This window comes from Cryptotermes secundus, unplaced genomic scaffold, assembly GCF_002891405.2.
Source record: "Cryptotermes secundus unplaced genomic scaffold, Csec_1.0 scaffold643, whole genome shotgun sequence".
NCBI lineage: Eukaryota > Metazoa > Arthropoda > Insecta > Blattodea > Kalotermitidae > Cryptotermes > Cryptotermes secundus.
Window position 1 is genome coordinate 113,593 of NW_019731276.1, and position 11,292 is coordinate 124,884.

The following is an 11,292-nucleotide window of genomic DNA, read 5'->3' on the forward strand; positions in this document are numbered from 1 at the left end:
TGAAGGCGTATGGAAGAGTGGATCTATAGATCCCCATTTTCTTGACTTTGGCACTAGTTGGAGGTGAGTTATCAACTTCACGCCCCGGCCGCTTTACACCCGGGGAAAGAGCCTCCGGTACCCATTGGATAGGAGGTTGTGTGAGCCCCAGAGCCTGTCTGGATGACGTGGAGAAGAGAACATTCTTGACGATATCGAGACTGGAACTCCTACCCCTCGGTCTTCCAGCCCGTATCCAGTCGCTGTACTGACTGCGCTATCCCGGCTTCCTGAAAAGAAAGGGGTACAGAGAACATTTGGACCTGAAGAGGAGCTGACAACACGAGGATGGAAAAGTGAATGTTTAGTGATTTGTACCGTTCGTATAATTTTGTGAGGCCGATTGAATCGTGTGGGATAAGCCTGTGGGTCCACCCATCTCGCATTACACGTGAGAAATGAGTACACGAGAGCCTTACGAGGCCACCCGGGAGACTTGTTTAGACTTGGATGAGTCGAGTAGATGAGAGAGTTGCGGAGCTGAAGTGTGGGCCGGATTCGTAACAGAATGGACTTTCTTCCCTTGCTGGATAATTGTACATTTTGGGAGTTCTTTACTAAGTTAAAGAATGTAACTCCTTATGTAGATATCAGGATTGTCCGTCAATCTACAGCGTTTAGGTTGTAGGACATTTCTTATTTTTCGGTACTAGATGCTTTCGCTAAAAGTTGTCTTGTCTTTCCGAGGTTCATCCATTTTAATATATAACAAAGCTTGTTGTACGTAATGTCAAATGTGCTTTTTTGTCTTTAACATACGCCGCTATTCAAACTTTGGTGAAATTCGATGTGGGAGGTCTTTTCATAACGTCAGTTGTTCATCTTGATTTTTAGCTACGAGTATATTGTCTGATTACAAAATGCACATTACGTAAGGCCATAAATGTGCCGTTCTGTTCATCCCGTAAACCGTTTCACAGATTTTGTTAAAATTCGGTATAGTGCATTATAATGCCGATGAAACGGGGATTTTGCTTGTTTAACGGATTGTGTTTTTTGCTGAAATGTCATTTATAAACGTGCAAGTAAGCGTCATAAACTGGAAATAATTGGAAATTTTATGTGCTAAATTATAAATTCTACAAACGAGCGCAGTGCTCAGTGAAATAAAAAATGGAATACCAAATACTTAAGAAAATTAAAAAAAAACCACAAATGCACTAGCATTGAATCAGCTAGTCTGTGGCGAAACTACACACAGACTGAAAGGTAGACCGTCCCAACTCTACCAGACAGACTTGAGTAAAGCCCCAATACAAGAATTAAAATACCGAAGTGAACATAAAAACGTATATATGAATTACGCAACTGGGCATAACGCATTCACGAGCCAATACTTTTTGAACATACATTTATACATTTACTGCAGATTCTGCAGATTATGTATATTGTGAGAAAAAATTATGGAATACACTCGCTCCACTCCTTTTCAGTTAAAGAGTCACCACCCTGAACATCCTTTGCTATTTTTGTAAATTTATAGTTTGTTTATTTTCAAGCTCTCTCCTGATCACCTGTCACAGCGTTCACATTTCCATAGTTCCCTTGGCAGCCACCAGAGGAGTTTCTGTATACAGTGAGATGTGTTTCATGTGGTGGAGCTTAGTCGCAGTCGTGGTCTCTAGCCTGAAGAGTATGTTTTATATGGAATGAGATGTGTTCATGATTGCGGATGGGAGAAGGGAAGTTCATAGCTGGGGCCGGTTTTATGTTACTCCCACACCATTCCTTATGGATAGAATTAAAACCGCACGACCCACAAGCCGTGATTCGAACCGGGTATCTGAGCATTTCGAATCTGACGAATTAGAGTAGATCGTACCCACCCAACAGCCCCGTTATGCTTACAGTAATTAGACACTATTTTATGTTAGTTTCTTGGGGTGAGGTGGAGCTGGGTCCGCTCCGTACGTCGCCCATTAATTGGCCTCTTGTACCATCCCCGGATGATAGATGAATGTGGAGAAGTCCGTGGAATGAGAATTGGCAGGGGAAACCGAAATACTCGGAGAAACCCTGCCACAGTGCCACTTTGTCAACCACAAATCCCACATGACCTGACCTGGGCTCGAACCCGGGCAGCCGCATTGGGAATCCGGGAACTAACCGCCTGAGCTATGGCGCGGCCAATTAGACACTTACTGGTGACGGGGATAGGACAGTTGAAGTGAGACATAGTGGCACTAGGACGGGGTTTTCTCCGAGTACCTTAGCTTGACCAGTTTTGAACCTGTAATTCCCCACAAGATACATACGTGTATATGATGGACGCGTTATCGCAACTTCACGCATGAACTGAGCAAAGGAGTTCACAGTAAATCCAACAAATTATTAGAGTTTTAAATTCGGACACCAGTTGCCGCTGTTTATCGTGTTCTGTTTATAAATGTCGTTGAGTGTGGGATACCCACTTAAACAGTTTTAGACTTTCATTTTACCATGCTGCCAGGTTCGTAACCGAATCAAGTCTTAGCAGTACACATTGCATGAAGCATTTACGTATGAAGTGAGAATTATTTTATTTCTTTTAGGCGCAGATTGGAGAATAATATTGAAATGGATCATAAAGAAACATGGACGGAGGGTGTAAGATGGAGTCATCTGTCTCAGGATAGGAGCCACAAGCGGGCTTATGTTAGCAGCATGATGAACCTTCCGGTTTCGTAAAACGCTGGGCAGTTGTAGACTACCTGAACAGGTGTTAATTCTGATGGGTCTCTGCTTCATGAAGGTCGCTACTTCTTCGCCCTTTCCACTGTGCTTATTTGTTTCGATCTTTCTGGACCGGCTATTCTGACAGGTGTGTCATGATTTTCCTCAGTTTCCCCTGGCAGATACCGGGCCACGACTGCTCCCTTCTAAACCTTTTCCATTTCGCCAGGCATCCTACCATTCGGCATCATCGCAAAAGAAATCACAGAAAACTTTTGTCGCTTTTTGCTGTATCATCCGTATCTGCCATTTAATGTAATTGGCCTTTTTTCCAATTTTACTCTCAGATTTCTTCCTTTCTTCAGTTTTCTTCCCCTTCCTCTCATTTCTCTCAACGTTTGTGACTACGATTATGTATAGACGGATCCGGGTTGTGACACCGTGTAGTCTTGTAGACGGAAATCTACATCTGGGAGGCACATGATACATCCATCTTCAGAGCTAAAGTGAAGAAGGAGGCGGCGTGTGCTGCGGGTCACAGCTCAGAAGATCACTCTGAGCAATTGCCGCTGTGAAACCCCAAAATTTGTTCGATAATTTGGTCATTCGTGCAGTCAGCTGTTCATTGGGTTATAGTGCACTCTTACTCGCAGTGAGTCCGTTTGAACGAGAGAGAGCGCGCGAAGACGAGTATGAGATGACGAAGAAGGAACTAGTAAAAACGAAAGAAAGAAATAAAGTAAGAAAGAAAAAAGTTTTGGAAACGGTAAGGGGAATTAAAAGGCGATGGAGGCAGCGGGAAGGGAAACTTTAGTTTAGCAGCTTGGCGATGTTGTTAAAGTCTGTCTGTGCTTGCTCCCTTTTCATTGCTACACGAACAGGGCGCCCGGAAACTTGAATGCCTATCGCCACACTTGTTTACGTGAAGACAAACGTCGAAGTTAAGAGTTGCTACTGATTATATGACAGTACGAAAGCACGAATTAAAGAGAATACACAATGGTAAACTTGTTTGAGCTAAGTTATTCATTTATTACATTTAGTTACTGATAATACAGGCCGCGCCATAGCTCAAGCGCTTAGTCGCTGACTTCCCACCGCGACGACCCGGGTTTGATCCCGGGTCTGGTTAAGTGGGATTTGTGGTGGACAAAGTGGCGCTGGGGCTGGTTTTCTCCGAATTCTTCGGTCTCCCCTGCCAATCTTCACTCCACCAAATTCTCCATCATCATAATTACCCGGGGCAGGCTACAATAGGCCAATCAGTGGCCGCCGTGCCGAGTGGACCAAGTTGGACTCCACCCTCCACTAAGCGAATACTGATTATACAACAGTACCGAAGCATGAATTAAAGAGGATACATAATGGGAAAGGTATTTGAGCTAAGTTATTCATTAGTACAGTTCCTAATAAAGCGAAGTCTTCCTAGCAACGGAACCGAAATTTCGCAGGTTGTATGAATTGTTCTCTGGGAAGCATCTCTAGCAAAAGTCATGCGGCCTTTATCTGAATTGTGAGTGATTAAATGAGTTGTTAATTCGGACACTGTGGCAGCTTCACCGGTTCTTTGATTCTTACATTAATTATCAATGATTTGTAATTGTTAATTATGCGTAAAATGTGATTATGAATGCATATTGGCTATAATTAGTACACCAGAAAGCTCCAGTCGGCAATTTTCCTGGAGCTATTCAGAGAACCTCGGGTTATCTGTCGATTTCTGGAATCGAATCGCGTGCATTCTGGGTGCGAAGCAGTGTTGGCCACTGTTATGCAGTAGTTATCATTTCGTGCATCCTGCTGTGTTATTATATACAATTCTTTTTTGGAGACCGTTGTAACACAACAGAACGGTCAAGGTTAACGTTACCTTAGCTACATGTTTCGGCTTTTAAAGCCATCATCAGGCAAGACACATGATTACTATATTCACACACTATTGAACTGCAGTTTCGTTGTGACAGTAAAGCTGGATACTTGATAACTGTTACATTATAAAACACAAGGCACAAAAATACAATGAATTGCAAAACCATTACAAACGAAAATTATGGAACAAAATATAGTTAAAAACTCTGAATGTGATATTGCGTATCATGAATTCATATTCCAGCGGACATACAGTGGCGAGTTCAAGACTTGTCTACGTATATCAGACTGCCCGGAGGCCCGTGGCATAGCTGAAGCACTATTTGGCACTGATTGTTTGGCCCGTGCCTCACTTTACAATGTTGGGAATACAGATTGCAACTGCACTTTCCATCTCTACCTTATCTTGCCTATCGCATCGCTATCGTTTGTAACACAAAAGCAGTCTCCGTGGTTTTAGTCAGCAAGCGAACTATACCGACCGAGCGACCGCCGCTTGTCGGTGAAGTTAGTGCCAACTTTAGCGGATAGAGGGTGTCGCGTGGTCAGCGCAACGAACCTCCTCGGCCGTTAATCTCGGTTTTCTAGGTTTGTACCACTGTGAGGATAATAGATAACTCACTGGAGCTGAGCTATTTGTGCGGAGCCGTCAGTTGCGAAACTAAAGAATTTTCCGACGTTTTATGGAACCCGTAGGTTTATTATCGCGCTTACAATAATCCTCCACTAGTCTCTCTCCTGAGCCAGATCAATCCAGTCCATACCACCCCATTCTGTCTCCCTTAGATCTGTCTTAATATTATCCTCCCATCTGCGTCTAGGTCTTAATAGTGGTCTTTCTGCTTCCAGCTTTCCAACTAAAATAATATATGCCTTCCTCTTCTCACCATGCGTGATAAATTTTCTCCAACCTCCTAACACTTCATCCCTCTTCGTCCCAAGAATTCTCCTCAGCACCCTGTTCTCTCGAACACCCTCAGTCTGTGTTCTTTTAATGTCAGAGACCAAGTTCAACCTCCATACAGAATCATGGGCAAAATTATAGCTTTGTATAATCTAATTTTTGCTTTTTAAGGAGCAGACGACAAGACTGAAGGTTCTGGACAAAGATAGTACATAGTTTGTATAAACCAGGAATTTTCTTTTTGTATATTATCCTAAATTTCCCACGAACTTCATACCTCTAGGCAAATTTTTTCTTTAAATGAAATAAAAGCGGAGTTTGATTTTCATTTGGTCCAGTTTCAGTTTAATGAGAACTTCATAAGCAACCTGAATGTTGATAGCAATACGGAGGTAAGAGTTGATTTTGGGCATAGAGTAGTAACTTGTTGGGCCCCCTATAGTCCCTATTCTCTCGTGCAGTTAATCTGAATGTAGTTTCTCCTCTTACATCATTTTCGTTTTGTATTCTTTGGACGGAGTCCTTCCCATGTGGGAGCGCAGAGAACTTACCGGAACGTATCAGACCCTTCATGCGAATACGGACTCGTCCTTTGCTTACATTCCTATGCAGTGCTCATGTGCCCTCGTATCATTTACTAACTCCGTGAAGAAGGGTTATTTTCTGAGAAGTCAGAAGCATGTTGAGACACATGGCCGAATTGAACCCCTGTATGAGGCTGTGCCATAGCTCAGGTGGTTAGTCGCCGGCTTCCCACCGCGGCGGCCCTGTGTCAGGTCATGTGGAATTTATGGTGGACAAAGCGCCATTAGGACAGGTTTTCTCCGAGTACTTCGGGTTTCCCTGCTAATTCTCATTCCACTGACTTCTCCACATTCAACATCATCATCATCATCATCATCATCACCATTACCATTCTCATCATGTACCATCTGGAGCTGATACGTAAGTGAGTTAATAAGTAAGTTACAAATTGATGTGGGGTACTTCATGTTTGAATAAGACACTTGAGGCTATCGCTACTAGATGGCAGCATTCGTCCGGTGGCAATTGATGACATTCGACATTAGACAGTCGATGTTTACAAAAGCGAAACAGCAGTTGCAAGATGGCGGCGCCTCTGAGTGAGTGTACAACCCTCGAGCAGCGCTCCGTTGTGCGATTTTTATGGGCAAAAGGTATGGACTCAAAGAATATTCATAAAGAAATGCTTCTCATCTACGGTGAGAAGTGCCTGTCACGTCAAGCTGTTTACACTTGCAGAAGTTCTCTGAAGGGTGGACACGTATCGAAGACTAACACCGCGTTGGCCGGCCAACGGCGATTGCCACAGAGGCGAATGTGCAACGGGTTGAAAACTTAATTCGAGCAGACAGAAGGGTAACTATAGACACTATAGCCACTGCTATTGGTTGTTTACACGGCATGGCCTACCTCATAATGCATGATAGGTTAGGTATTCACAAAATCTGTGCACGATGGGGGCCACGCATGCTGACCCCACAACACATAATGCAAAGAATGGGTCTGGAATTACAGCATCTCAATCGCTACCACGATGAAGGACATGATATTCTAGCCCGAATTGTCACGGGTAATGAATCTTGGGTTCACCATTGCCAGCCCGAGACAAAGCGTGCGTCAATGCAGTGGAAATACCCTGCGTCGCCTGCCAAAAAGGAGTTTAAGGTGATACCATCCTCCAGGAAAGCGGTGCTCACAGTCTTCTGGAATCACGAAGGCACACTGCTCACTGCATTCCAGCCTCAAGGACAAACCGTAAATGCAGACTCCTACTGTAACATCCTCAGGAAACTTCGTAAGGCCATTCAACAGAAGCGACCAGGACTCCTCACCAAAGGCGTGTTGCTCTTGCATGACAACGCGCGTCCCCATACTGCCAACAAGACAATGAGACGCTGCGAAATTTCAAGTGGGAAGTCCTCGAGGATCCTCCGTATAGCCCCAACCTTGCTCCAAGCGAATTCCATTAGTTCGGCCCTCTGAAACACCATCTTTCGGCTGAACATTTTCCCGACGATGAAGCTGTAGAAAGGGAAGTTACCACCTGGTTCCGAGAGCAGCCCAAAGAATTTTCAGAGGCTTGTGAAACGATGGGACAAGTGTCTCACTGTACAGGGAGATTATACATTACATTTCGGTTCAACTTCGAAAATGTCCGTAGATAACGTCCAGCTAAAGTGTGTATACTTTTTACGCGCCTCTGTATAAACGTATGCAGTATATATAAACTTTCCACTACAAGATGGACTTCTGATGTTTGTGTTTGCATCTGATGATGATCATTTTACGGTCTGAACATGTAGTTCATAAGTAGGAATAGAAACAGTTTTTTTATATAAGTTTTTATGACAGGTAGTCTCAACCCCTGAGTGATAGACACAAACGGGGTGCAGTCATATGAGATCATCTTACAGAAATTTGCACATAATAAAGTACAACGTACGTCTTGTTAGGATTGCAAATTGTATTTAAAATGTTTTATGTGATGCATATCTAATTTATTGCAAGCAAAACAAAAAGATTTCTCATCTTTCGGTATTCTTAAAATTAAAAATCACAGCGTTTCGGAAACTCGATCTGTCCGTCCTCAGATGAGAGGGAGACACCTGAGTTCCTTAAGAAATAGCTAACCTCGATCTCTCCCTCACCCAAGGACGGAAACAGACCCGGTTTCCGAAACGTCGTGTTTTCTAGTTTTTAGAATACCGGACGACGGATAAAGCTCGAAAACCTAATACACGTAATTGTGAGTGTTATACACTATCCACAGAACCCTTTAGGATGCACAAGATGGTTTCTCTGCACCAGATGAGCTTGGTCAACAGTAGAGTTGTGCAAAAGAACAACGTTTCGGAAACTTGAAGGATTTGTCCAATTATTCTTTGCAATACTTTCCAGAAGGTGTTAAGTAACCTGTATCTGTTCTGATTATTACAGGCGTACGCGAACAGTTACGGTGGAACGGGAAATGAAACGTTCGGCCCCGAGTCACCATTTTTCCCGTTCGGCAACGCGCCGCGCCGGCCGCCGGCCACAGGTAAGTAGTCTTGTTACCTGAAATGCTCCATGTTAGAGGACGAAAGCTATTAATATTGTGACATGATGCCTGAAAGTCGGAATAGTGGAGCCAGAACAGACGTCCATTGCTAGGCAATGGCTCGCTAAACGCATTCCCCCGGCAACGAATACGCAAGCAACAATCGAATAACTGCCGTTTCTATTGAGCGGCGAGGTAAACGCATGTCTGTAACAATAGAGGAATTGTTAGGAAACAGTATGTTCTCTTGGGACCGATCTTAGACCATATAACGAAGATTGCAGGCCAGCTGGAACCAGAATAGAGGGAATCTCTTGAGATGGTAGTCGAGTTCCGTTGTTCCAAGTAAGCAATTAGTCGGGAGTTGAGAAGATGGCGCTATGAATTCGTTGGAAGTCCGGCTGTTAAGAAATTTAAGTGTGATGTAATTCAGCGAGACTGTTATAGCTCCTGTGTTAGAATCCGTTGCCAGGAAACGGATAGTGGAGACCGTAATAGACTGACGACACTGGTGTGTGTGTGTGTGTAACAGTGAACTGTAAAGTGTGGAATTAGCGCTGGTGTTCTAGCTGTTTGTAGTACGGCCTGTAAGTGTTCAGTAAATCCCGTAATGCAAAACCTCGTCTCTAATCACGCACTCCCATAAAACGTGACAGTATGTCAGTGCATAGTTGCAGGTTGAGAACTGGCCGGACCGAAGTGATGGATGTTTGTATATAAGAGTCTCAGGTTTGCTCGGATGTTCACAACAGAAAGCTGCAGTAGCAGTTACTGAAAGGATCCCCAGGTCGCAGTGAGAGAGGTAGCTGTGCTTCAGTGGGTATTACAGCATCTAGTTTCCCCGAAAACAGATTTTCACTGATGTTACAGTGGTGAAATTTTGATTTAATGCGTATAAAATTGAATCAGTGGAGAGATTACCTAGGGAAACTGTAAAACTTGAACTCCGTGGCCTGTAGTCCGCAAGCTAACTATAGCGACCGAGTGACCGCCGCTTGTCGGCGAAGTTAGTGCCAACTTTAGCGGATAGAGGGTGTCTCGTGGTCAGCGCAACGGATCCCCACGGCCGTTAAATCGATCTTTTAGACCAGAGCCGCCATTTCCTTGAAATAGCTCCTCAGTTATCCTCACGATGTTGAGTGAACCCCGTTCCAGACCCAGTACTTCCCAGAAAATTTGGTAGCGCCGGGAATCAAACCCTTGACCTCTGAATCTGTAGCCTGGAACTCTGACCACTAGACCACAGAGGCGGTCTTATAGAAACTGTAGCTAATGATAATTGTTTATTTGTAAGGTCCTGACCATTTGTTGCATTAGGGACCTTTCAGAATAATGTGTCCTTAGTTATTGCGCCACTGTGTTGCCAGAGGGTAGGTGTTACTGACGGAGTAACGTTACACTAGACAGGAGCAATGTGTTGTTATTCAGTAAGGTTAATATGTTCGTATAAATTTAGCATTCTTTCCAAACATTTCAAATACTGAGGTTGAGTATTTTTGATGAACGCTATATTTAACAGTTTCTCGTTGAAATTTTGACGTCCTGTATACCAGTAGACTAATAATGAAATGATTCTACAGAGATTTTCAGAATCTCAAATATGTTCATTGTCTGTTTGCACAGTTTTTAATTGTGTTTGCTTTCGTGTATTGAGTAGGCGTTTATAAGGCTGAATTCAAACTCCCTATAGAAAGTTCTGTCTTCTGGGATATAACGGTGCATAGTCGGGGGTGACTTAACACCGTATCGCACGGCTTTATTCCCAGAAGGTGGAACTGTTCATAGTCACTGATGTAAGATCCGCAAATCCAAGAATGTAAGTAAGTAAAGCTATCCCTGTAACAGGCCATGAAGGCCCATAGGGTTGTGAGACGATGAGGGTCCCACATTATCTAGACAGTCGGCTCAAAGATGGCGGTAAGGTCAGCCTTACACGCTGGCCGCGCTTTACTCCCCAGGAAAGTTATTTATTTAATTCCTGGTACTCATTTGTTAGAGGCTGAGTGAACCCCAGGGCCATAGTGCGGGCGGAAGGATTAGGTCAACTGAAAAAAATCCAGTGACCTCATCGGTATTTGAACCCGCGACCTTCCGACTTGTAGCACTACGCTACCGCGTGCCCCATCCAAACGAAATGGGCAACGTTCACATATATCGGAAAAGAAACAAGAAATATCATAAAATTATTTCGAGACACAAAATTAAAAATAGCATTTAGAACTAAGAACAATTTACAACATATACTAAAATCAAGACCAGAAATAAATAAATATAACAATAGCGGCTTATATAGTATGAAATGCCTAGATTGCCCCAAGGAATATATAGGACAGACCGGGAGGATATTTAATACCAGATATAAAGAACACATATATGACATAAGACACAATAACAGCAATACAGGATATTCAGAACACATATTAAACACAGGACATGCATATGGTACTATAGAAAACACTATGAATATCATAGCAACAGGTAGGAAGGGGCAATACTTAAACACATTGGAGAATTACCATATATATAGAACGACAAAGAAAAACACACACATGAATAACATCAATAAAGAAATATACAACCCAATATACCACGAATTAAACACTATCTACACAGAACAACATAACAACACCCCACCCCCTACCCCCACCACATCTACGCCCACAACATCATAACTCACTCAAAACGAAGACAGAACACACACACATACCCAGGAAGCCCAACAGTATAACACACGCAGTCGCAGGAGCACGACACAACAAAACCACAA

General features: G+C 43.4%; 1 protein-coding gene across 1 annotated transcript in view; it reads left to right on the forward strand.

Moving 5' to 3' along the window:
* Nucleotides 1-11,292, forward strand: part of LOC111866844 (transcription factor 12) — a 441,771-nt gene that overhangs the window by 76,172 nt on the left and 354,307 nt on the right. Inside the window, exon 3 of the mRNA XM_033752433.1 lies at nucleotides 8,426-8,525. Coding sequence (XP_033608324.1) covers nucleotides 8,426-8,525 — 100 coding nt within the window. The remainder of the gene's footprint in view (nucleotides 1-8,425; nucleotides 8,526-11,292) is intronic.